At 43.5% G+C, this 27,989-nt stretch overlaps 1 protein-coding gene across 2 annotated transcripts; it reads left to right on the forward strand.

Annotated features, from left to right (window-relative positions):
• The first annotated feature begins 9,151 nt into the window (after nucleotides 1-9,151).
• On the forward strand, nucleotides 9,152-27,876 carry TMEM170A (transmembrane protein 170A). 2 transcript variants are annotated; one of them, XM_029235168.1, is made up of 3 exons: nucleotides 9,152-9,439; nucleotides 22,097-22,267; nucleotides 24,691-27,876. In XM_029235168.1, the coding sequence occupies exons 1-3, from the start codon at nucleotides 9,307-9,309 to the stop codon at nucleotides 24,819-24,821; spliced, it is 435 nt and encodes a 144-aa protein (XP_029091001.1). In that variant the 5' UTR covers nucleotides 9,152-9,306; the 3' UTR covers nucleotides 24,822-27,876. The 2 variants fall into 2 exon arrangements, with proteins under 2 accessions (XP_029091001.1, XP_029091010.1); XM_029235177.1 differs by having other exon boundaries at nucleotides 9,176-9,439; nucleotides 22,097-22,198.
• The last annotated feature ends 113 nt before the right edge of the window (nucleotides 27,877-27,989 follow it).

A 27,989-nucleotide genomic window follows, 5' to 3' on the forward strand; every position in this document is an offset into this window, starting at 1 on the left:
CTGGCGGTTGCCAGGAGACTCACGCGTGGTGGGGAAGGAGCTGGGGCGCACGAGGCCGGGAGTTTGGGAGGTCCCCCACGTAGTAGGAAAGGACCGAGTCCGCAGACTATGTTTCTTTCTCCCCACTTCTTGTTTTTCCTTTGAATCCTCTTTAGGAGCTAGATTCCCGCCACACACACTCTTCATGGAAAGCAGACTCGTGCCCCCACTTCCTCTGGGCACAGGGAATAAGTTCAGATGACTTGGCTCCTACTCCAGCACTTTCTTTCCCCTTAAGTCTCCGTTAGGATGCCTCATCCTGCAGCTGAGAAGGCTGTCCCGGCCCTGCCTGGGAGTGGAGGGACACTGTGGTGAGCTGGTCCCTGAAGTCGGTACATCTCCCCCTACACACACCCCGTGCCTCTGGCACCACACACCACCAAAGCCAGTGCTTTTATATTCACCTGTATCTTCAGTAAGAAATCAGCCAAGGTGCCTCTATCTTGTGGTCTCCCCTTAGTCTCTCTCTACCCCAATCTCCTGGGAGCCCACATGCCCCCATCACCTGCCCAGGGAAGGTGAACTTTGATTTGTCCTGACAGGAAAGATCCTACCCACAGAAATAAACATAATTCACCTGTATGATACAGGTTAGAGTTTACAGCCTGTAGAGTTTGACAAGCAAAACGCAAAAGCGAAGGGACTTGTCCAAGGCCACACGATGAGAAGGAGGATGAAGGGAGGAGGGGGTGTTTGCTCCGGGCCCGCAGTGGGGAGGAGAGGGTGAGTCAGGCTTGCAGAGGCCTGTCTCCTGGACGAAGAAGGGTCAGGTGTTCCCATCTTATTTGCTCAAGGGATCAGCCAGCAGCCATGGCTAGGGCCGCAGCTGCGAGGTGAGATGTGGGAAGTGGTGAGCTCTGGGTCCAGGGTGCAGAATCTAGGGAGCCTCCTAGATAAGCCTGGAGGGAGGCGGTGAGGGGGAAAAGTGGAGAGAGAGAAGGCTGGGCAGGCCAGGGCAGCAAGCCAGGCAGAGCGTGTGGCAGAGCAAAAGGTTGGCAGCAAGATCAGTGCCTGGAGGGCAAGTCACGGGGTGAATGTAACTAGATAAAGCTTGCCAGGAGCTTGGAAGAAAAAAGGCTCTGGAGTGGTTGTCTTCCTGTGGTCCTTATGTGCCAGGCCCTGGAGAAGAGCAAACTACGATTCCTAGCTGTGAGCCACAACACCTGGCTCTGGTGGCAAAGTGTCTTATTAAATGGATGCTGGATTTAAAAAAAGGAGGGGTGGGTAGGGGGATGCTGGATGTGTAGAGGGCTAGTCCTGAGCTCAGGAAATGAAAGCCAGCCATGCTTTAAAAATGTTTAAAAGAAAGGGGGAAAAAAGGTCACAGCACCTCTAGGAAGGACAGAGAAGCAGATTTGAGTCCACACGAATAGAATACCCCAAATCACACTGGGATACAGAGTTGGTCTGGGGACTGACAGTTGCCACCAGAACTCCTGTGCCCATTACCTCTGGAAGTGAGGGAGCTGCCCTCATCATTGTCATCAGTCACCGGAAGGGATCCTGGAGGTCTGGCTTCTGATTCTCAGCCTGGGTGTGGCCTTGGATTGGTGGGACCTGGATGGTAGACCCACATCCTCGCTGCAAAGCAGCAGGTCGAGGGCAGTCTGGCACTTTCCATTTCTTTTCTTGCAGGGAGCAGAGGTATACTGACCTTGAAGCTGAAGCTTCAGGATGCCTCAGTTGGGTATCCGTCAAGCTGTAGAAACTTCAGGCCCCATAAAGCCCCCATCTGCCCCTGCTCACAGTAGCATGGAGAAGGTATTTAAAACCCAGAATTTATTAATGGAGACTTTGGCTTAGAAAAACTAAGGTCACATAGCTTAATATATGGGCTGGAACTCAAACTCATATCTTTGACTTCAATACTTACGGTTCTAACAAGGAAACTGAACTGGGGATGCAGCAGAGGACTCCATCACAGGCTTGGATAGCCAGATCATTACCCGGAGACGTGGGTCTCTGGGTCAGGGAGTGGTCCTGGCATTTTGTTTGTTGTTTCCAGTTTTATTGAGAAAGAATTAACATACATCACTGTATAAGTTTAAGGTGTACAACATGATGGTTTGATTTACATGTATTGTGAAATGATTACAACACTAGGTTTAGTTAACATCAGTCATCTCATTTAGATACAATAAAAAGAAAAGAAAAACACAATTAAAAATTTTTTAGGGCTTCCCTGGTAGCACAGTGGTTGAGAGTCCGCCTGCCGATGCAGGGGACGCGGGTTCGTGCCCTGGTCTGGGAGGATCCCACGTGCCGCGGAGTGGCTGGGCCCGTAAGCCATGGCCGCTGAGCCTACGCGTCCGGAGCCTGTGCTCCGCAACGGGAGAGGCCACAACAGTGAGAGGCCACAACAGTGAGAGGCCCGCGTCCGGCAAAAAAAAAAAAAAAATTTAAGTTTATAACTGTTATAAGAGATGAAGATTTAATACCTCCATCTCACCTCATCTTCTCTCCAAACTTTTATTATACTTTTAATTATATAATTGACCTACAGTACTGCATTAGTTCCAGGTGCACAACATAGTTACTTGATGTTTCTATATGTTACAAAATGATCACCACCATCCTGGCATTTGTCTGCAGACATGTCAAGGACCAGAATGATGAGTGGTGGGCAGTTGGCTGGGACAGTGGGGCCACTGGGGATAAAAGCAGCCTGCTGGCCCTGCCTGGAAGGAACGCACTGTTAAGTGGAGGAGTCGGCTAGGAAGTCTCCAGCAATGTGGTATGTTCAGGCAAAGAAGGTTGAGCAAGAGGTTCATGGAGCCAGAGGTTAAGAACAGGGAGACACTGATCCCTAGTGGGGTTCAGGAAGGCATTTGGTGTGGGGCTTAGAGCCCAGCCTGATAGTAGCATCCCACAAGTTTCATTTGCCCCTGCTTGGGTCACCGATGACACAATTAACGGCCTTTGTTATGTGACTCATCTGTTCTCACCTGTCTCCCAAGGTTCCATGATAGCGATGACTGGCTCTTGGATGTGGCTCCCTGCATATGGGGCCCTCTGGGCAAGCCTCTGCATGAGCTACAGGGCGCAGCAGGTTCCGAGCAAGCCTCTAGGTGTACCCACATCAGGTTTCAGGACAAAGATAGGCAGTGCCAGTCCAGTGTTTCAATGAGTCAGTCCAGGGCTAAGCCCTGGGGACATAGTCACAGCCCTTGCTCTTGTGGGGAGTGCAGATGTTAAATAAATAGTCCTACAGATAAATATGCAACCATAAGTTTCGCTTGTGCTCTAAGAATAAATAAGAATGGGTAGAGGGTGACCTACTTTAGTATGGAGAGTCAGGAAAACATTTTCAAAAAGGAAACGTTTGGTTTGAATAGATAGGGACTTCCCTGGTGGTCCAGTGGGTAAGACTCCGCGCTCCCATGCAGGGTGTCCAGGTTCAATCCCTGGTCCGGTAACTAGATCCCTCATGCATGCCGTAACTAAGAAGTCTGCATGCCACAATTAAAGATCCTGTGTGCCACAACTAAGACCCTGCACAGCCTAAATAAATAAATATTTTTAAAAATATGTAGGAGTTAATTGAGCATAGGATGAAGAGGCAGAGAGAGACTGAGGGATTGGTCTCTTTGGAATCAAGGTTCCTTGGCAAAATAAAAGAATCAGTCCTGGGAATCCAAGCTCATGGGATGGGAGAGGCCCCAGGACGTGACTGAGTTTGTGTGTGTCTGTGGTAAAGAGTACTAGAAGTAGAACCGCTGGATCAAAGAGCATCCATGTTTTAAATATGGAATTGCCAAATTACTCTAAACATGGAGTACTGACATGTTCTCTGGAATGGTGTCAGGAAGGCCCTTGTCACCCTTTTCTATTGACCCCCTCCCCATCATCTGTCCAGGGTAAATCATTTTCATTTTTACCTACCTGATGGAATGTTATGCAGCAGTAAAATGAACTATCAAACCATGAAAAGACATTCAGGAGGGAACCTGAGCGAAAGAAGCCAATCTGAAGAAGCTACATTGAGTATGATTCCAACTATATGACATTCTGGAAAAGGCAAAACTATTCAGACAGTAAAAAGATTAGTGGTTGTGAGAAATGGAATATATCCTGCCGTATCAGTAAACAAAGGATGTCACAGCCACCAGCGATTGCAACAAAGCTGGTGAGCCCTGAGGGAACTCAGGAAGGAAAGAATACCTGCCATTTAGCAGCCATCAGACTGCAGCCACTCCCCATGGTGCACCCTGAGGAAACCTGGGATGTGAAAATACAGGATACTGGCCCCAGATAGCTGAGGTGCATATCAAAGGAATTATTTCAGTGAGCCCAGGCTCTTTCATCTTCCCATACATAGAAAAGCTCTAAATTCCTTAACGTGACATATCTGGTTTCCCAATTAACAGTAATCTTTTGATGTTCCCGACTACCTGCCCCTTGTTGCAAAACTCCTATGTATTCTAGCTCCACTCACCTCCTCGGAGCAGTTTCTCAGAGCTATCTGAAATGCTGTCTCCTGGGTTGCAGTCCTCATTTTGCCCCAAATAAAACTTAACTTGCAGCTCTCACGTTGTGTAGTTTTTTTGGGTTTTTTTTGAGGTACGCGGGCCTCTCACTGTTGTGGCCTCTCCCGTTGCGGAGCACAGGCTCCGGACGTGCAGGCCCAGCGGCCATGGCTCACGGGCCCAGCCGCTCCGTGGCACATGGGATCCTCCTGGACCGGGGCACGAACCCGCGTCTCCTGCATCGGCAGGCAGACTCTAAACCACTGCGCCACCAGAGAAGCCCTGTGCATTTTTTTTAAGTCAACAGTTGCCAGAGGTTGTGGGTGGAGGGGAGGGATAAATAGATGGAGCATAGAGGATTTTTAGGGCAGTGAAAATGTGCTGTATGGTGCTCTAATGATGGATATATGCTATGGATGACATGTACATATAATGATGGATATACATTTGTCCAAACCCATGGAATGTGCAACACCAAAACTGAACTCTAAGGTAAACTATGGACTTTGGCCGATTGTGATGTGTCATTGTAGGTTCATCCTTGGTAACAAATGTACCATTCTGGCGGGAGATGTTAATGGAGGACGCTGTGAACTGTGTGAGTGCAGAAGGTATATGAGAAATCTCTGTAGTTCCCTCTCAATTTTGTTGTAAACCCAAAGCTTCTCTAAAAAATAAAGTCTTTAAAAAACAAAAGTAGAGCAAAAGCCTTAGTAGCCTCAGGAGGGTATAGGAATGCTGCTGAAATGGGAGGAGTTGGCCAAGAACACAGAGCCCACCACAGCCCGGACTTTGAATTTTCCCAGGGTGGCAAGCCCTTAGAGCCAGCTGAGTATTTTCTCTCTTGGGGTTAAATCTGGAGAACCTGGTTGACCATGCAAATCTGGTGCTGTCCTGATCCCAGTCTTCAGATCCTCCACATCTCCATTCATTCATTCAACACACATTATGGATTGAGCCCCAGCCAGTTGTTTTCTTTTTTTACTTTTTTTTTTTTTTTTTTTTTTTTTGCGGTACGTGGGCCTCTCACTGTTGTGGCCTCTCCTGTTGCAGAGCACAGGCTCTGGACGCGCAGGCCCAGCGGCCATGGCTCACGGGCCCAGCCGCTCCGCGGCATGTGGGATCTTCCCGGACCGGGGCACGAACCCGTGTCCCCTGCGTCGGCAGGCAGACTCTCAACCACTGCGCCACCAGGAAAGCCCCAACCAGTTTTAAAGGGAAGGATCATGGGGATTAGGAATGTCTGCGTGCAGGGGTGTGAGTTGCAATTTTTAATGGCGTGATCAGTGTAGGTCTCATTGTGAAAGTGACATTTGAGCAAAGTCTTGAAGGAGGTAAAGCAGTTAATTTAGGGATAACTATGGGTAAATTGTACTGTAGAAAGAAATAGGTAATACAAAAATCCTAAGGAGGGAACATATCTGGAATATTGGAAGAACAGCAAGGGGCTACTGAGTCTGGTGTGGTAGGCCAAAGGAAGAATTCTAGGAGATGGGGAGAGAGGGGGTCAGATTATGTACGACCTTGCAGGCCTTGTGAGGACTTTGGCCTTTATTTGGAGTGAGTTGAAGGGTGTCCAAAGCCACTTTTGTTCTATGGCCCTCCTTAGTTGAATAAATAAATATAAATATAATGTTATATATATGTGACATAATATATAATATTTATAATGTCATAGCTATTAAAAAAAATAGAACAAGTACCCAAAATATTTCATTATCATTTTACTGCCTTTGTTAATATCCTGAATTAGTATATTGTTAGTTTTGCAAGTTTTTGAACTGGATTTAAATTGAATCACAGTGTGGGCTTCTTTTTTCTGCAACTTAGATTTTCCCCTCAAGTTTACATTCCTGGGATTCATCATGTTGTTGCTTGCAGCTTTACGTCATTTCTTTCCACTACTGGATAGTATTTTATTGAAAATAATACAATTTTATTTATCCATCTCAATGAATACTTGGCTTGTTTTCAGTTATGTACTGTTACGGTGCTACTAGGAACAATCTTGTCTGTATCTCCTCGTATGAATGCTATAGGATATTTACCTGGGAGTGAAATTGCCGGATCATGAACATCTTCATTCAACGTTATTCCAGATGGTTATATCTTTTTACACCTCCAGAGTTCCAGCTGCCGTGCAACCTCAGTAACAATTGGATTCTCAGACTTTTAAATTTTTGGCTGTTGGGTGGTTGACAAATGATACCTCATTGTGATTCATTTTGTGTTTCACTGATTAATGAGGTTAAGCATGTTTTCCTGGGTTTTTTGGCCATTTGTATTTCTCTTTGATGAAGTACCTCTTCAGGTCTTTTGTCTCTTCATCATTTGCTTATTGATTTTTAGGAGTGCTAAATGCTATTCCTATGTCAGTTATATGTATTGCAAATATCTTCTTCCAGTTTGTGGCTTGTGTTTATACTTTCTTTGTGGTAACTCTTGAATAATACAAGGTCTTAATTTAAAGTAATTAAATTTATCCATCCTTTCCTTTATGGTCTTAGCTTTTTGTATCTAGTTTAAGAACTCTTTCACCATCATGAGACATAAGGATATTCAACATTGCCGTCTAAAAGTTTTATAGTTCTGCATCTCACTATAAGTGAAACGAGGGTGTGGATGTCTAAAAAACAAAAACACCTAGTTTTTGTTTGCTTTATATTTGCTTCATAATTTTCTTGCAGGTTTGTGTCTTTCCTGGAGTTTGTATTGTTTTTCAGTGTTTTCCCATTGAGAGAAGAAACAGGTACCTTCTTCACCGTGTCCCTAAAATTTTGAGATTAACGATTTTGTCTATAGCTGAAATCAATTCCATTATTTTTCCTGAGGATACTCTTTCTTCTGTTCTAATCTGGTTAGGTGGCTGCTAAGACTTGCACAGAAGTCAATCTAACATTCCTGGTTAAATCCACCATTCCTTATACTGCCCATCTTTTTCTTTCTTAGTCATCACTCTTTTACTTCGCTGGAGTACATACTCAGCTTCCTTAGAAAGGGCACGTGTGGGACTTCCCTGGTGGCGCAGTGGATAAGACTCCACGCTCCCAATGCAGGAGGCCCGGGTTTGATCCCTGGTCAGAGAACTAGATCCCACATGCACACCGCAACTAAGAGTTCACATTGCCGCAACTAAGGAGCCAGCAAGCTGCAACTAAGGAGCCCACCTGCTGCAACTAAGACTCAGCACAACCGAATAAATAAATAAATATATATTTTTTTAAAAAAAAGGGCACATGAAACATACATTCTCTGAGTCCTGCAAGTCTAAATGGCTTTTCAGAAATTTCTCAATTCACAATCGGACTGAGGATAGAATTCTAAATTAAAAATAATGTTTCCTAATGTGATACATTATTGATGGTTATATAAGCTTAAAATAATTGGTTTTTCCACTTCTTATACAATCTGCTAGTCTGGGAAATGTACCAAAAGAGAGCATTGTTAAATATTTCATGACTTTTTGAAATACTTACTATTTTTGTTTTAGAAAAGTTTCTTGGTTGATGCAAAATCCCAGTTGTAGGGTTAGAGAACTGGCATTAGAAAGCTTCCAAAACAAAGGCTTTCAAAAGGGAACTCTAATAAACAATGTTGCTAATGTTCTTGAATTAAAAGGAAATATTACATATTTTATGCACGATGCTTTTTTTAAAAAAATTTATTTATTTTTGGCTGTATTGGGTCTTCGTTGCTGCGTGGGGGGCTTTCTCTAGTTGTAGCGAGCGGGGGCTACTCCTGCGGTGCATGGACTTCTCATTAAAGTGGTTTCTCTTGTTGCAGAGCATGGGCTATAGGTGTGAGGGCTTCAGTAGTTGACACGCGGGCTTAGTAGTTGTGGCTCGCGGGCTCTAGAGTGCAGGCTCAGTAGTTGTGGCACACAGGCTTAGTTGCTCTGCAGCATGTGGGATCTTCCCGGACCAGGGCACGAACCCGTGTCTCCTGCATCGGCAGGCGGACTCTCAACAACTGCGCCACCAGGGAAGCCCCCATGATGCTTTTTAATTAATTATTTTTTAATTGAAATATAGTTGACCTACAATATTATGTCAGTTTCAGGTGTACTACATAGTTATTTGACATTTGCTTACGTTACAAAATGATCACCACTGTAAGTCTAGTAACCATCTGTCCCCAGTTATTACAATATTATTGACCATATTCCTTATGTCGTATACAATGTTTTTAAATTAAAGTGAAGTTTTCCCCCAAAATCATTTCCTTCCAAATATTGAAGGTATTGCTGCATTGTCTTCGAGCTTCTTTCACCTGACTGCTGAACCATCTGATTCTCATTACCAGATGCATATGTATGTACGTATTTATCTTCCTACCTACTACCTACCTACCTACCTGTCTACTTGCATACCTACCGCTGTCTACCTATCTACCCACCCACCCACTCACCCACCCGTCTCTCTCTCCCTCCCTATCTATACCTAATTTCCTTTACTTTCCTATAGGTGGCGCTGCAGAGGAGGGCGGAGCAGAGCGCGCCGCACTGTAGCAGGAGAGACTTCCCCAGTAGGGGGCGTAGGCCATAGGTGCTGGATCTCGGAAAGCCGTACGCAACGTCAGGGGCGGGAACAACTCTCGCCCCGCCCCTGCCATCTGAGGCGCCCTAAGATTGGAGGGAGGAGCCATCACTTGGCAGTGCCGTTGGGGTGGAGGAAGAGGGCTTCGGCCGAAGGTGACGCTGAGGCGACAGAGGTGCGGAGAGCAGAGTGGGCCGTGAGTGAGAGCGAGCCACGGCAGCACTTCAGGCGCTCTCCCCCACCTCTCTGCAGTGAATGGCGGCGGGATGGAGCACGAGGGGAGCGGCGACAGCGGGGGATCGGCTGGGCTCCTGCAGCAGATCCTCAGCCTGAAGCTCGTGCCGCGCGTGGGCAACGGGACCTTGTGCCCTAACTCCACTTCTCTCTGCTCCTTCCCAGGTACCGGCCCCGCCCCGCGCCTGCGCACTGCGTGCCACGCCGCGGCCCCCCGGCTGCGCGGCGGCGCCCCTTCCGCTGCGAGCCGACTGGCATCCCGCCGTCCCGCCCGCTGGGGGCTGTTTTCCTCTTGGAAGAAGGTTCCCTCTCCTACGGCCGAGAGCTGGGGGCCTTAACCCCTCCCCCCGTCTCTTCCTTGCCGGCCCCTCGGGCCAGGCCACCCCGAGCCCGCGCTGGGGACCCGTCAGTGAAGGGAGCTCAGTCACCGCCCGAACTGATCTTGCTCTTAGGAGTTTCCAGACGCCCCAGGTTCAGACATGAACTCGGCAGAGCCCTGTAGGCGGCCGTCCCTTGTTTGGGGCACTGGAGGCGGTCATCCCGCCCAGCCCCTTTCGTCCGCGCGGGCCTCTCGGCTTTCCCAGCTCGGACAGCGCACGGTCCCGGCCGGACTGAGGGCCGTCAGTCAGAACTCACACACCCTTTGTTTCTAGCGTAGCCCAACCCCTTTACGCGGGGAGGTGGTCTGCCGATCGCTACCGCCCAAGTTCAAATCCACCCCCTCTGCCAGCGTCTCTTTCTAGGAATCATTTTCTGAGACCTGTTGCCGAGCCTCCCACTCATGCGTTCGAGGTCTTTGATGCAGCTTCTGTCTGACTCTTACCCACACTGGCGATTCTGCTGGGCCTGAGAGCAGAGTTTTTAAAAATTAGAAATCGAGATAGAAAGCTGTCGTGCTCAGAAAACTGAGAGGAGGAGAAAGTACTTGGGAAGGCCGAAAATAAAGCCTTTGACGGGAGAGCACGGTTGTGTGTTGGCCCTTTAAAGGCAAGAAGGCTGAGATAGGGGTGATTGAAGGGTGAGGTTGGGCTCTCCCGCAAAGCTGGCAGATACTTTGACTCAGTAAACAATGAGAGAACCGGCCTGAGACCTGCAAAGGAAGGAGGGTTGGGTTACTGACTGCAGTTGTAAACAAGGCACCTGTGATTTCTCTTTCGCTGGGCAGCGACTGCCAGGCGCCATTCAGCAGACACTAGGGACTTGATATGTATTACCTTCCTAGTATTTTCCCGGACAGGTTTGTGAAATAGTTAATAAGATAACCGTGTTGGGGCAGATGCAGATGTTAGCTTGAAATCATGCCTAAAACGATAATCTGGCAAAAGGTATCAAAAGTTACTAAGATCACATTTGACAGTGACAACAGAAATATATGGCATTCTGGAGACACTGTCCAAAAAATGAAATGTTCATGCAGTCTGGAGGCAGTACTGAACTGGATCGGTCTGTTTTCATTGTTTCCTTACTTTTCCCACAATTCTTTATTTGGAAAATTTTCAAACCTACTGAAAAATTGAAATGATAGTATAACCAATATCTATATGTCCTTTACTTAGATTCATTATTAACATTTTGATTCTTTCGCTTCCTCTCTAAATATATATATGCATACACATAACATTTTTACTTTCTGCGAGCCTTTTGAAAGGAAGTTACAGAAGTGACGATGCTTGACGCCTAATATTTCAGCACGTATCATTTAAAATGAAGACATTTTCTGCCACAACAAAAAAAACACATCACACCCAAGAAATTTAACATTGATAGAATATTATCTAATGTATTGGCCTTATTTAGATTTTCCCAATTTTCCCAGTTGTTCAAATAATGCCATCTTTAGCTTTTTTCCTTTATTTATTTATTTATTTTTAAATTTTGGTTGCGCCGGATCTTCATTGCAGTATGTGGGACTTCTTAGTTGAGGCATACAAACTCTTAGTTGCGGCATGCATGTGGGATCTAGTTCCCTGACCAGGGATCAAACCTGGGCCCTCTGCATTAAAAGCATGGAGTCTTACCCACTGGACCACCAGAGAAGTCCCTCCTTTGTTTTTTTAAAAATTCCAGGATCTAATCAAGGGTCCCACATTGCATTAAGTTGTCATGTCTCTTTAATCTTGTTGAATCTAGAACAGTTCCTCCATCCTTGTTTCAGTTTCTTGAGACAGACATTTTTTTTTTAAGTCCAGGCTAATTGTTTCATAGAATGTTCCATAATCTAAATTATCTCATTTTTTCTTCATGATTAGATTCAGATTAAATATTTTTGTTCAAAACGCTGCCTACACAGGTGATGTTGCCCACTTCCCAGGGCACCTCATCAGGAGACATTTAGTGTCAGTTTGTACCTTTATTGATAACACTAGGTTTAATCATTTGGTGAAGATGGTGTTTATCAGATCTGTCCACTGTAAGGGTACCTTAATCCTTTTGTAATAAATCATGTGAGGTGATACTTTGAAACTGAATATTCTGTTCAATCTTTTGCTTTTAGTTGCCTTTTCCTTCTCTAAGAAAAGATTGAGATAAGTGGATTTGGAACAATAGTTTTAACATGTCATAGTAGAGAATCTGTAGCTAAGTGAGTTGTTTTGCTTTCAGCAATTGTTCTGAAATATTCAACTGCAGTATGTATTTGAGTTTATGGGAACTTCTTTAAATATATAACTTGGGGGTGGTGATCACCGGGGATCATATATTTAGCAGGTATACGTTGGTCAAGTGCAGGCTCTGGGCTGGGGGTATAAACATGCATGAGATAAAGCCCTTGACCGCAGCAAGCTGATCAGAATGGGATGGGTAAACACAGTGGGTAAACACACAGCCTCCCTGCTGTATCTCTTCTTTAGCTGGAATGGACAGTAAGTACATGAACTGTAATTCCTTTGGAGGCACCAAAGCCTGCTGACAGTGAATGTCGTTCACTGTCCTGATTCTGGAATTGTTTCTATTTTGGCCCCACAGAAAAGGTTCCTTGCATTTTATGCCAACTCGATATGGCAGAATCATTGCTCTGAAATAGTCTGTGGTTTATCACTGTCAGGAAGCTTTGAATTGATTGTTTTTTAAACCTGCATTTGCAATTTAGCTATTTAGGTTTCTGCCTAACCCTCCTTATTGCAAGTTGTTCAGATTTCTTTTGTTGTTGTTGTCATTTTTAACAAATCTGAGTGCTATGAAAGGCAGAATTTTTTTTTTCCTGTATCAGGAATAACATTTACTTTCTGAAGGTATGAATTTCATTATACCTTCAGCGTCAAAGTGTATCTTCTGATAAACTAAAACCCACTAATGTTTTGGTTGTGCCGTTGCTGGAATCAAGAATAGGTCACACTTGGATCAGTCATTTACTCATTCAGTCAACAAGTATTTACTCAGTGTCTATTGTGTGTCTGTTGTTTTCTAGGCACCAAGTAAAGGTGTGTTAGTAAACAAAAGAACTTTCATTCTAAAGGGGAGAGAGAAAACAAAATTTAAAAGTATGGAAAAGACTAACATAACATTGTGAAGCAACTATACTCCAATAAATTTTTTTTTTTTTAAAGTATGGAAAGGAACAGATGGTGGGAGTGTAAGACAGGGTAGGGGGATAGTAAGTGGCAGGTGTTGTGTGTCAAGTGGAATGCTGTTTTACTTAAGGTCACAAGGAAGCCCTCTATGATGGTGCCATTGGAGAAGAAATCTGAAGGGAATGAGGAACAAGCCACGCAGCTGTTGGGAGAAGAGCCTCGTGGGCGAGGGGCAGCAGGTTCAGAGGCCCTGGGACCAGAGCTTGTTAAGCAACATGAAGGAGGCCAGTGCAGTGGATGGAACGGGGTGGGCAAGGCAGGGAGAGGAAGTGAGGTCAGATCCCAGAAAGCCGTATTAGAGGGTTTTGAGCAGAGGAAGGATGATCTGACTTACTTTTTTTTTTTTTAAGTATACAATTTAATGAATTTTTGCAGTTTGCAACCATCACAAAAAGCAACTTTAGAATATTTTCATCACCCCAACAAGAAACCTTGTTCCCATTAGCACTGACTTTCTGGCTTTGTGTCGAGAATAGGTGGAAGGCCAGATCAGGACAGATAAGATCTAGCCAGGCTAGGCCCAAGAGACCATTGGGATTGAGACAGGGCAGAGGGGCACACAGAAACAAGGGATGAGTGGGCAGTTAGGCAGTGGCCTCAGGAGAGAGGTGGTAGCCCACTGCTGGTAGTCCTGGTGGGCAAGTTAGCATTGTTAGGAGAGGAAGGGTGTCTAGGAAAACTCGCTGTTCTCCTTTTCTCTCACACTGCTGCTACACTCACAGCACTTCTGGAGCCGGATGTGTGGTTTTTCCGTGCATCAAGCAATTCTGGGACACCAGTTGGGTGTCCTACAATTCAACTCAGTTCTGACACTGTCTACCTGGAGTTAGCATCCAATCCCACAGGTTAAAGGCTCAGTTCCACAAGCCTGCCCCAACCCCCAACTTCAGATGCCAGTCAGAAGTCCAGGTTGTCACATGTGCTTCTGACCAACTGAGCTTCCCGTGTCCTCCTTGTTCAGTTATTTTGCTAGAGCAGCTCATAGAATTCAGGAAAACAGTTTACTTATTAGGTTACTGGTATATTACCAAGGATATTAAAGGTTGGAAATGAACACCAGATAAAGAGGTACATAGGGTGAAGTCTGGAAGGGTCCCCGAGCACAGGCGCTTCTGTCCCTTTGGAGCTGGGGTGGGCCACCCTCCCAGCACATAGATGTTTTCACCAACCCAGAAGCTCTCTGAACTCTGTACTTTTGGAATTTTTATGGAGGCTTCATCACCTAGGCATGACCAATTAATAACTCCCTCTAGCCTCTGTCCCCTCTCCAGAGAATGGAGGGTGGTGCTGAAAGTTCCAAGCTTATAATCATGGCTTGGTCTTTCTGGTAACCATCCAGGAGCCCACCAAGAGTTGCCTCATGAGAACAAAAGACACTCCTGGAAATTCCAAGGGATTTAGGAGCTCTGCATCAGGAACCAGGGTCAAAGACTAAGTATTAGAACAAAAGATTTTCCTAGCACCATTATCTACAAGGGTTTTAGGAGCTCTGTGTCAGGAATCAGGAGTAGAGACCAGTATATATATATTAGTATTTCACAAGGGAACAGATGGATCCCCTGGCAGGCAGGTGGGGTTGGATAAGAGAGTGGTCTCACAGTGGGCAGTGTGGACAGGTGCAGGCTGATGGGCAGTTAGCATCTAGGCAGTCCAGCATCGAGTTGCAGGACTGAGTAGGACTGCAGTTCCCAGGACCGAGGCAGTTTACTTAGCACCCTGGCATCAGAGGCACTGGCTGTGCTCATACAGTTGTTTGACCTGGAACATAAGGCAGAGTGAGGCCAGCTGAAAGGATGGCTGGGTGCCAAGCCTCACGATTCCCACTTCCATTTCTGCTGGTTGGAGCCAGGTTGGTCTTGAGGCCTTGCTTGGAAACGAGGTGACTCAGCTGTGGAGGCTAGAGGGCCGGGGAGCCAGCCGTTACAAACCCCTTTTGTTAACACAGGACTCACCTAGAGGATTCTGAAATCTGTGTGGCTTTTCTCTTTAACTCAAATATCTGTCTGAAAAATATTCTTAAAGATACAAACACCCTGTGGGCAGGGATCTTTGTCTTTTTAAAAATTTTTGTTTTTGTTGTTCACTGATGTGCCCGGCATATGGAATGGTCTCAGTAAGTATTATATTTGCTGAATGAATGAACTCTCAGTGCTTGTATTAGTTTGCTATTGCTACTGAAACAATTTATGACAAATTTAGTGGCTTAACACAACACAGATTTATCATCCTACGGTCCCGGAGGTCAGAAGTCCAAAATGGGTCAGCAGAGCTGCCTTCCTTCTGAAGGCTCTAGGGAGAATTTGTTTTCTTGTCTTTTCCAGCTTCTAGAAGTCACCTGCATCCTTTGGCCTATGGCTCCTTCCTCTATCTTTAAAGCCAGCAGCATAGCATCTTCAAATCTCTCTGACTCTGACCCTCTTACAAGAACCCTTGATTACATTAGGCCCAACTGTAAAATCCAGGCTAACCCCCACCATCCCAAGATGCTTAATCTTATCATACCTGCACACTCCCTTTTGTTATGTAAGGTCACATTTTCATAGGCTCTGGGGTTGAGGATGTGGGCATCCTTGGGGCCTCTTCTGCCACCAGTGCTTCATCTGATTTCCACTTATAATTTTTTTTTTATGAAACCACCTCGATGACAGTTTCTCTTTTTTAAAATTTATTTATTTATTTATTTATTTTTGGCTGTGTTGGGTCTTCGTTGCTACGTGCGGGCTTTTTCTAGTTGCGGCAAGGGGGGACTGCTTTTCATTGCGGTGCGTGGGCTTCTCATCGCGGTGGCTTCTCTTGTGCGCTCTAGGTGCATGGGCTCAGTAGTTGTGGCACACGGGCTTAGTTGCTCCGTGGCATGTGTGATCTTCCCAGACCAGGGCTGGAACCTGTGTCCCCTGCATTGGCAGGCAGATTCTTTTTTTTTTTTTTTCCAGACCGGGGCACGAACCCGTGTCCCCTGCATCGGCAGGCGGACTCTCAACCACTGCGCCACTAGGGAAGTTGCTCTCCTTATAATCTTTTATTTCAGATTAATAACCTGATTTATTCTTCAGCATAGGGAAATGATGTGACTTTAGCTGCCAGAGTAAACAAAGCTGAAGATAATGCACTTTATTTGAAACAGTGAACAAGGAAATACTGTAAGATATGTAGACAAAGATTTTTGACCGTGTGTGGACCCAGGGGAATGAAAAGTACTATATGATAATCAATAAATAGCTATTAAATAGATGGCAAATTAAGGCGCAGTAGATTAAAGGGAAATCACTTAGTTTTTTTAAAATGTTTTATTAATTGAGGTTTGCCTTAGCTGTTACAGTCCTGTAATAATCCCATCCATCTGAAAAGTGTTTTATAAATTGTACTACTCATCTAATATAATACAGCCTTTTTTTCCTACTTTGAGTGACTTAAGTGATGCGATATAACATATGTAGGCAGCGCGCTAGCTGATGGATGTAGCTCAGGGTTATAGGAAGGTGCATACTGCTTCTCCTTCTCAGAGACTCAGGGAGGAGCTGGCCTGCTGTGCCAGATCTTGTTTGCAAACAGATTCCTTTCAGCTTTCAGGAAAATCGAGATGTGAGTTGATAGCCCAGCAGGCCTCCTTGGGCAGGTACTGTGCTCCAGAGAAGTGGGAACAAGTGAGCGTTGATATCTGCTAGGGCTGCTAGAACAAAATACCACAGACTGAGCAGCTTAAACAACAGAAGTGTATTTTCTCACAGTTCTGGAGACTGGAAGTCCAAGATGAGGGTGCCGGCATGGTCAGGTTGTGGTGAGGGCCCTCTTGGGCCACCTTCTTGATATGTCCTCACATGATGGGGAGAGAAAAACAAGAGCGAGAGAGACATCTCTCTTCCTCTTTTTTTTTTTTTTTTTCTCTCTCTCTCTTCCTCTTATAAGGCCACAGTCCTGTCGGATTAGGGCTGCCGCACATGAATTCAGTCCATAGCAGTTGAGTAGAACACCCGAGTGTCCAGACCTCCATTTATTGAAGTTACCAACTTAGTGTGTCTCTGGCAGATCAAGGCCTCACCTGCCAGTTCACTGCCCCGATGGTTCTGTGGCAGCCAGTAAGAAGCCAAGCTCCAGCAGTGCCTTGAGTTGCTGCGGAAAGCAGTGCTTGTCTCTTAAATTTGGGGCGCTCCAGCAGAAGCCCCGTGACGGCAAGGCCCAGGAGTGGTCTCATGTCATTGGTGGCAGACAGCAGCCAGGACGGCAGCTGCTCTGGGGTCTTGGAGGCAGGTTTGTATCCCGTTTGTCCACCCCTGGGTAGTGGCATTCCTGGTGTTCTTATAGAGTTCTGTGCACACTGGGTGGTGTAATGGAGTTCAGAGTCTCGTAAGTGATTTGGGGAGGAGCTGGGAAGGACTGTGGGATTGAAGACGGGGTTACTGCTTTAGCAGGGAACTGCATGACGCTGTCCTGTGGCTTGGGGATGAGCTGGCAGTGGGTGGTATACAAGGGGGCCTTGGGCGGGGGAGGCCAGGGTTCAACAGCAGCGGCCCAGGCAGGAGGGATTTATCAGGGAGGGGCAGTACCTGAACACCAGACTCTGCAACCTCTGGAGCTGCTGCCAAGAAGAGAGGGCAAGTCTCCTAGGCCATGGAAGCAAGAAGGGCTGGTGCCCGAGGCTAGAAAGGAGCTTGCAGTGGTATCTGGTAGAGTAAGTCCCCTACGTACGAACGAGTTCCGTTCCGAGAGCACGTTCTTCTTAAGTCTAATTTGTTCATAAGTCCAACAAAGTTAGACTAGGTACCCAACTAACACAATTGGCTATGTAGTATTGTACTGTAATAGGTTTATAATACTTTTCACACAAATAATACATAAACACAAAAAATAAAGACAACATTTTTAATCTTACAGCGCAGTACCTTGAAAAGTACAGTGGTACAGTACAACAGCTGGCATACAGGGGCTGGCATCGAGGGAACAAGCAAGAAGAGTTATTGACTGGAGGAGGGAGAGGAGGTGGGAGATGGTAGAGCTGAAGGATCGCCAACAATAGGAGACGGAGGGCAAGCTGCAGTTTCACTCACGCCTGACGTTGATGGAATGCATCTTTGAAAGTTCGCAACTTGAAGGTTCTTGTGTAGGGGACTAACTGTACAGGTTTGTTCCTGAAGACGATGGGGACCCAAACCCTGAGGACTGAGAGCCCCGCCCACAATTTCTGATAGACGCTATTGACTGGGAAGGGTTTTTTTGTTTGTGTGTGTGATTTTTTTGGTGGAGGAAGAGCAGTAGTTAGTATACATATATTTTTTTACATATATGTTTATGTTATATATATTTAAGCTTGGGACATTACTGTTTAATCACTTTATACTCCATATTGCATGATTTAGACTTGGTTTAACAATTTGCCAAACACCATCAAACAAAATAGACAGGTTTTGACAGTATTGTAAAATTATTCTGAAGGTGTATCTTGTTCAGCAGAAAGGAAAAGAAAACTTATACCAGTGGTTTGAAACCTTTTGTAGCTATCTGATAATTTGTCACCAGAAGTACAAAAACACCCTCAGTCATTTGTTATTTTTAATAAGCATTGAGCCCTAGATGAGGTGTCCCTGATTTTTTTATTGAGAGCATTCCATCCAAAACAAGAGCGAGGGACTTCCCTGGTGGCCTAGCAGTTAAGACTCTGCGCTCCCAATGCAGGGGGCCTGGGTTCGATCCCTGGTCAGGGAAGTAGATCCCACATACTGCAACTAAGAGTTTGCATGCCGCAACTAAAGATCCCGCATGCCGCAACAAAAATCCCACATGCTGCAACTAAGACCTGGAGCAGCCAAATAAATAAATATTAAAAAGGAAAAAAAAGGACTTCCCTGGTGGCGCAGTGGTTGAGAATCCGCCTGCCAATGCAGGGGACACAGGTTTGAGCCCTGGTCCGGGAAGATCCCACATGCCGCGGAGCAACTAAGCCCATGTGCCACAACTACTGAGCCTGCCCTCTAGAGCCCAGGAGCCACAACTACTCTAGCCACATGCCTAGAGCCCTTGCTCCGCAACAAGAGAAGCCACTGCGATGAGAAGGCCGTGCACCGCAACAAAGAGTATCCCCACTCACCACAACTAAAGAAAGCCCGTGTGCAGCAACAAAGACCCAACGCAGCCAAAAAAATTAATTAATTAATTAAAAAAAAACAACAACACCCAGGAGCGAGACATCCTAATGTTGGTGTATGTATAATATGGTATTAACTGAAACTTTGGCTTAATATGTGCAGAGAATTAGTGCAGTCATCAGTGAGGGTGTGGAGGGTGCCCGGTGGGGATTTGGCCCCACATCTAATCACCTCTGGCTCCCTAACTCCTCCTCCCCCTGCTCCCAACAAGAGTAAAAATAAAAAGAAATTGATTTGGGAAAAACCACACACTACAGTGTGCTTACAACTCAAATGCAACTTCAGGAAAAGCCCCTGGCCCTCCCCTTTGCCACTCTCCCCTCTCCCCCAGCTCACTGATGCTCCTCCCTGGTCGCTCTTCCCCCCCCCCCCGTTTTTTGGCTGTGCCCCATGGCATGTGGGATCTTAGTTCCCTGACCAGGGATTGAACGTGCACCCCCTGCATTGGGAACGTGGAGTCTTATTCACTGCACCACCAGAGAATTCCCAAGCTTTTTAAAAATTTTTTTAAAATTTTATTATTTATTTTTGGCCACATTGGGTCTTTGTTGCTGTGCGCGGGCTTTTTCTAGTCGCGGCGAACAGGGGCTACTCTTCATTGTGGTGTTCAGGCTTCTCTCTCACTGCGGTGGCTTCTCTTGTTGAGGAGCACAGACTCTAGGCACGAGGGCTTCAGTAGTTGTGGCACACAGGCTCAGTAGTTGTGGCTCGCGGGCTTAGTTGCTCCGCGGGATGTGGGATCTTCCCGGACCAGGGTTCAAACCCATGTCCCCTGCATTGGCAGGCAGATTCTTAACCACTGCGCCACCAGGGAAGCCCCCGCTTTGTTTGTTTTATCAAAGTAAAAAGTGAATGGTCATAAACCCTATTCCCCAGAAATAACAGTTTTCTATATCTTAATATATATAAGAGGTGGCACAGAGGATGAGGGCATTGCTTCCAGCATGGGTCAACGCAGCCTATCCTATTCCCCAGAAATAACAATTTTCTATATCTTAATATATATAAGAGGTGCACAGAGGATGAGGGCATTGCTTCCAGCATGGGTCAACCTGGGCTCTGCCTCGTGCTGCAGTGTGGGCTCCAGCAAGTTTCCTCACCTCCCTCTGCTTCTGTTTCCTCAACCAAGAGTCAGAGATATTAATATGTGCTTCATAGAGCTACTTTGAGAATTACGTGAGTTAATATTTGTCAAGCACTTAAAACAGTGCCTGTGCATGTTGTAAATATTTATTAAATAAACATATGTCCAGACTCTTCTGAGTAGACAGAAGCATTTACACACATTTGTTTCTTTTGTTTTTTGTTTTCACAAAAACAGGATCTTATTCTGCGTATTATTCTGAAACTTAAGCTTTTTTACTTCGCACTGTGGGTTGGGCATCTTACCCCATCAGTATTTAAAGAGCTGCTCCTATTTTTATTGATTGTGTAACGTTTCATTATGCGGATGCACCATAACAAGTTTCACAAGTCCTCCATCGACAGACATGCAGTTGGTGTCTAGTTTTTGCCAGTACAGACAGGGCTGCCAGGAACCTCGTGACCTTGTCCTTGCCCTTGTGTATTCCTGGAAGTAAAATCACTGTGGCAAAGGGTATGCACAGTTGACTGTTTTGGAGACACACTTCCAGTTTACCCTCCAGAGATGGCTTTCTAGTTTGTGTTCCTACTGGGAGTGTAAGGTGCCACCTGTGAAGTACTGTGCTGACAACCCTTTACTGCTCAAAAAACCTTTGATGGTACCTTGTAGGGCTTACATGTTGAAGTCCTTAGTTTGGCCTTCAAAGCCCCCCGTAATGTGACCCCATCTATCTTTGCATCCTAACTACTGTTACTTTTATAAACCCTTTGCTTCAGTCAGGTCAGCGGTTTTTAACCAGGGTAATTATGCCCACAGGGGACGTGTGACAATGTCAAGATATTGTGGTTGCCACAACGGGAGAGAGCGCTACCAGCATCCAGAGGGTAGAGGCCAGGGGTGTTGCTCCACATCCTACAGTCGACAGCCTCCCACAACAAAGAGTTAAATGGTCCAGACGTCAATAGTGCTGTGGTGCAGAAACCCCAGTTGAGCTGTTGACTGATCTTTAAAATTGCCTGGTATTTACCTGCCTCAAGTGCAGGGATGGACAACAGATTTCATCTAGTGTGACACCTTCATTATATCCATATATGGGTAAAGAGCTCTCTTGAGAATTCTGAAGCCATGCCTGGGCCCACTGGGGGAAAATGTTATGTCTGCTAAATCGTAAAGTCATGAGGACAGGATGGTATCTCCTCCTGTTTTTGTATTTTCCAAGATATCTCATGCATAGGTTTGTATACATAGTTGTTGGACAAATATCTTAATGTTTCCTGAGTTACTGTCATCCTAAGAGGGATAGAGGTTCTCTGAAGGAACCAGCTCCTCTTCTAACCTGTCCTCTCACTTGCCATTTGTCTTTAAGCGAAACATTTACATATTCTGGTATTTATTTCATGTCTTAAAGAGCCTTGATACCCTAATAGGAGGTGAGGGGTTGATATTTACTGCATTGTCTTGAAAATGATTGTTGAATGAATGTAATTGTATATAGAGCTTTTCCATTTGAGATGACTGAATAATCAAGAAGGCAGGGACGGTCATCAGGCATTGACTGCATAGCACCCTGTCAGTGGTACTTACATTTGTCCTTATGGGAGGGAAATCATTTAAGTGAATTTTCAAATCTGGGTGAACCTTTTCTTCAGTGTTTGGGAGTACAGGTAGCTTGTCAGGGGTTGGCCAACCTTTTCTGTAAAGGGCCAGATTATAAATATTTTAGGCTTTGCAGGTCATATGGTCTCTGTCACTGTTTCAGCCCTGCTCTTGTAGCTTGAAAACAGCCATAGGCAAGACTTAAATGAATGGGCATGGCTGTGTTCCAGTAAGAGTTGATGTACACAAACAGGAGGTGGCCATAGTTTACTTATCCCTCGCAAACCATCAATGTTTGGATATTTGACTGATGAACCCCCATTGCAACTGAATGGTTTTGAAAATGAAATAACTGGGCATAGTGACTACCTCTTTGTAATGATTGCACTGGGAAAGGCAGTGATGTACGACCTTTCTTTGCTTTCCCTTGTAGAGATGTGGTATGGTGTGTTCCTGTGGGCACTGGTGTCCTCTCTCTTCTTTCATGTCCCTGCTGGATTACTGGCCCTCTTCACCCTCAGACATCACAAATATGGTAGGTTCATGTCTGTAAGCATCCTGTTGATGGGCATCGTGGGACCAATTACTGCTGGAATCTTGACAAGTATGTTAGACATTAAAATACAGTCAAAATGTTTCATTTGACTAGTTAGTTAATTTTAGGAACCAGTTTAGAAGCATGTCTCAATGAGATGAAGAAGAAAGAGTGATCTTTAACCACAGATCCTGTTTTTTTTCTCACCCCAGTCCCCCCTTATTTGGCTAACATCTTTGACTTACTGAGCCAGATTTTGTCTCGCTGGCTTCAGGGAAGTCATGTTAAGCTTTGTGAGATAGATCTTGTGAAATAGGTCACTAGCAAAAGAAGATATTTGTCTTTTTGGAAGCTGCTGCTCCTTTCTCTTCAGCTGTCACTTCACTGATTTGTGACCTTGCAAGCTGGTTAACAGATCACTTCCACTCATCCAGGTGTAGTTATTTTAAGGATGGAAGAATAATTCTAGTGACAAGAATTATTGTTTAGAAAAGTACCTGGTTGTTTTTTCCTCTCAGGACTTTCTGAATAAGAATTGGAGTAACATTCATAATTATAAATTATTTTTACCTGTCTGGTGTTTTTTGGGGGGGAAGGGTGGCTTTTGCTCATGTCAAGGGGATGAGAAGAAGTTTAAATCATCTTTAAGCTCATAATGAAATATAAATAACATGTATATTCTATATAAATTAAAAATTATAAGAAAGCAAAATTAAAAATCCTCCATTACTGCATTCCTAAGTGGTATCACAGTTTGCATTTTGGTATATGCTTTCAGACTTTTTTCTAGGTATACATGTAAACATAAATTTTTTTCACTGTGAATTTAAACCTTGAGCTTCAAGCAGAAACCTCCCTCTCTCTTTGACTTGAGGGATTTTTTGGAGACAGGGTGGCCTAGTTTCTCTGTGTTCCACAGATGATGAAACCTTTGTGATAACACGGGGGAGGAGGCCAGTTTTCTCCTGTTTGCATTAAGGAGTTTCCATAACGGGCCTTAAAAAATATTTTTAACTGTATCACCTACTGCTATCTTTAGAGACCCTCTGCGCCAGTTTCCTTGCTGGATTACTGGCCCCCAGGACCTGTTTCAGATTTCTCTTCAGTAAAATAGGGATGCTGTGTGATGACTAAATGAAAAAATGTGAATATAAAATACTTAACCAGAATATCTACCATAAAGTAATTGTGCAGTAAATGTCGTGTTCATGTCCTTCTTCGACTCTAGTGCATACAATCTGTTCCCTTCCCATTTTGCTGCTCCTTCTGGTTTGCTTTTTCCTGTCTTCCCTTAATCATCCAAATCCCACTTTGGGACCCAGTTCAACTTCTTTAAGCTTCTTCTGACTCAACCCACTTTTTTTGGAGACAAATTACAAAGAGGCCCAATGGAACATGTGCCTTTCAGATGTTAGTAGCACAGTGTTTGTGCATTGCCTCTGGCGGTGGGCATTTCAAAGTCACAAATCTTCCTGGCAACCAACACAGATATTGATTAGTATTGTTCTTTCTTCTCCTTAAAATATGTCAATATACCATCACATCACATTTGTAAAAGGTGTAGACACTTGATTGAAACACTATATTTCATCTTGCATTATTCAAAATCTACTTCATGTTTGTGTTTCTGTCTTGTGTCTCCAGCTAGCTTCTGTGACCAAGGAGAATTCTGTTTGGAGCATTTTGAGGTGGGGCGGGGGGCGGCAGGGCGGTCATCTGAGATGTTTGGATCTGTTATTTTCAAACTATTGAAATCTTGACTTTCTTTGTACAATGCTGAGTCCCTGTGAGCAAATCAGGGTACCTGGGTAGAGAGAGAGATGTTTGTTTTGTTTTGTTTACTCAATTTCTAGGAAGTTACAGTGACTAACATAATAAAAAAGATTAATGATTTGGGTAACAGAAAGGACTCCCCAAGTATCCCTCACCTCTTGCCCTTTGAATGAATAGCAACTTGATAGGCTTAGGGTCCCCCTCTTTTCCTTTTCCCACCCCTTTCTCCATCCATTTCTTGAGGGGAGCTCTGAGTACAGTACACAGTAGAGTGGGGTTTCCCTGTGGCTGCTCCTGAAATATTTCTTGCTCAGTCCCACAGGGAAGATTCTTTGTCATTTATTGCCAAGAGTTTGTTAGGTACCTGTTAAATGCATGCGGAATAAGAGATGTTTTTGAGTTTGTAATCAGGTTATGTGGAAATCACCGTCTTTGTGATTTCAGCTATGACTTCCAGGTGGTTTTATTCAGTAAATCTAGGAGACTCAGTTTAAAGGAGTCACTTTTCAACACCTAAAAACACTTGTCAGTGATTTGCAAACCATATAAGGAATACTTAAAACCTAGTCAGCAAAAAGAATAGACAAAACAAAACATTTCTGTAATGTCTAAATTTTAATGTAAAAAATTTAGAACATTCTACTGGTAGAATTTTAAGTGCTGTATTTTCCTGGTTATATTAACCTTTTTTTAAAAAATATTCTTGAATTTTTGAACAGGTGCAGCAATTGCTGGAGTGTACCGAGCAGCAGGAAAGGAAATGATTCCATTTGAAGCCCTCACCTTGGGCACTGGACAGACATTTTGTGTAGTGGTGGTCTCCTTTTTACGGATTTTAGCTACTCTATAGCACATACCCTTGTGCTATGATGGTGAACCTAAGTTTCATAGAATCCTCAAAAAGAATACAGTATGGAATGTGTTTTCTTAGTTCTTCAAACGGGAAGCAACTTGGATGAAAAGGTATATGAAGAACAACATTTCAGTCCTTTCTTCAATTTGAAGCTCCAGGAATTAAAGATCTTTTTGGACTCATTGTTCTCAACCAAAACAAATCAACTTTCTTTTCTTTCTTTCTTTTTTTTACATATTTAATTCAGGCAGTTTTACGGGTGTACCTTTACGCAAGCCAGGTCAGCAGTGCTTCTGGGTTGGCATCCTTCACACTGAAATTTATAATGTTCTGTGAGAAAATGCAACGTTGCATATTTCAGAGAAATTATGGATCATATTAGTTTATTTCTGAGCAGAGTATACTGTACTAAAATCTAACTTGATCTAACCTTGATTAAAATTTGGCAAACTCATCTCTTGCTACATCTTCATGACAGTAAGTGCCAAGTAGGTTTTGGTTGAATGTCGTGTTGAGAACAAATTTGGTGAAATCTGTTGCACACAAAAAAATCTATAACTCAAGTAGTGGCTTCGATTCCTTTGTTTAAAGAAAAAGGAGCTAACTACTGAATGATGTGACATTTTTATGGATAACTATCTTGACCTCTGATTATTTAATATATTTTAAGAGATGTGAATTTGTTTTTTGGTACATTTTATCAAAATAAGCTAGATAATTGAGACTTTTTCCCCTAAAGCTCCTGTACCACCTCTTCCTATTGCTTTTATTCTACTGTTTTTATTTAGTTTAATTGGAAACATACTCTATTAAAGGTTGGGAGTTGAAAATTTTCACCCAGATTGTTTAGGACACTCTTTGAACATTGAGGCACACGCACAAAAAGATACTTTAAGCGTTCTGTTACTGTTTTTCTTAGTGACTTTGGTTTACTCATGGCTCTTGAAAAATTGTATAAGTGCAGCTTAAACTAGAGTTAGTGGTTATGGATTTCCTAGTCTTAATGTGGTTACCTAGTGGTGGGTCTTCAGCTCACTTTCACAGTATTGGGTATCACTCCCAGAAAGTGCCTAAAGTTTAATTTTCAGATATGCCTTCCACTGTGCCCTTTACATTTTCCTTCAAGAGAATTTATATCCTTAAAGAGAATTAAATATCAGAGTTTTTTAAAACCCAATTTTAGCTATTTTAATTTTTCTTCTAATGCCTAACTTACTTTTTCATTTAAAGGCCTGAAAACTGTAACCTTCAAAAGAAAAAGGATTGCAAAAATTATCTAACTTTATCCTTACCACCTAAACTGTTCTGTATGAAATACAATCGATGTTATCTGTTTTCAAAATAGTTTCTGGTAATTAAATCTGACATTTTTAAAGGAAAGTTTTCATTGTGAGTGTAAGGCTAACTGCCCATGAGGCCGTGTGCAATTCTATTTGATTTAAAGCAATATGCACTCTGGCTTCTGATTAAAAACAGCCAGGAGGACCAATTTACCAGGGATAGTCAAAGGGAAAAATTACAAAGGATCACAAAAAGTAACTGGACATTTTCTTTTAACTAATCGGCCATTAGACCACTTATCAAAATTATAGTGTTATATACACATAGACTAGGTGGAAAATTACAGGAGTTGGAATGTAGGCAAATGTCTTTACAAATTCCACAACAAGATTACTCTCCAATGCTCAAATCTTTCTTTCAAGCAAATTTTTAAGTCTTTAGTTGAAGACTCCATTTTTCAGTTCAGTGAGCTGGATTTGGAAAAGTAGCCCTTCAGTTTAAGAAATTTGTTGTAGGAAATGATTTTAATTATCTCTATTGAAGGATGCCTCTTAGCATTCTCACCTAAAACATTCCTTTGGATAGAATTTCACAAATTGAACATGGGCCAGTGGTCAGTGGGCTCCTCCCCCTAAATGCTAATTTTTGAACATACTGATCCATGATTTATTTGGTTTATTTTTCTTTTAGAGCCAAGACACAAAAATTAATGCATTTTGAAAGTTGTGTTTGTTTTCATCTGTTTCTTGTTTTATTATCCACTCTTTTTAAAAACTTCAAATATAAAAGGTATCTTCAAATTATTGAATGTTTCATTCATCCCAGTATGTGAACATTCTCCTGTGAATAAGTGTATATAGACTTTATATAGCTTGAGCTTTGTGGCTTGAAATGTTTTCAGGGAGAAACTATTTGAATGATAAGGAATGTCTATTCCTCCTTAGAGTTTATTTTTCTTTTTAATTTCTCATCTCAAATACACAATTAGTTGGGGGTGGTTGCCCAGATGAAAAAATATTTGTGTTGAACATTTTATCTTATCACATATAGCTTCTGAGAAGTTTTGCCAACTACTGACTTTCCTAGAGACATGTGCAACCACCCCTCCCTTAGCTGTGCATCCACTTTTCCTTTTTTTTATGAGTGGGAAGGAGGCAGCCCCAACCATAAAAAGCTGATTTCTGGATTCTTTAATATTGAGGTTTTAGGGTAAAAGCGTTTCATGTAAACTTAAATCCATATACAAATGAGTAATGAATATTCCAAGATAAAGATGTCTCTTTGTGCTGTTAACTCATTTTTTTTTCAGCAAAACATTACCTAGGAAATGTCTAAACTAGGTGAGAAAAAGTTCATGCAAATAATTATCTTTAAGCCCTTATGTTTTCTAAGTCTTTAAATTGTATGTTAGCTTTTGATTCCAAAAGCTGCTCTGGTTTGAATTAAGTTCTTATTACAACTGCAGTGCATACCAGCCTTCCCTAGGAGACCATTTCCTGGAATGTGAAGTCCTGGTGCCATTAGCTGTCCACATGCAGAAGGTTCTGTGTACGTGCATTTCTTTTTTGTGCACTCTGTCAGGCTGGTTGTGGCTAAAATGAGCTCAGCTTTTTGTATTAGATTATTTCACCAAATGCTACAGTCAAAATGATCTAATCTTTGTACCATAGAAAATTATTTAAATTTTATTTTTCTACTGACATTTCTAATTCTGGTATATATGTTTATCAATAAAGAGTTACTTTTAATTCTGTGAACTAGAACTGTTATTTCTTTTTCAGTGGCCAATGAGTTTAATCTTTTGTAATAAGGTTTTCCAACTTAATTTTTTTTTTAGTACTTAACATATATGCTTAACTGTATTTCTTTTATGTTCAACTCACT

This window comes from Monodon monoceros, unplaced genomic scaffold (genome assembly GCF_005190385.1).
Source record: "Monodon monoceros isolate NGI ecotype Baffin Bay Population unplaced genomic scaffold, NGI_Narwhal_1 Super_Scaffold_10, whole genome shotgun sequence".
In the NCBI taxonomy this organism is placed as follows: Eukaryota; Metazoa; Chordata; class Mammalia; order Artiodactyla; family Monodontidae; genus Monodon; species Monodon monoceros.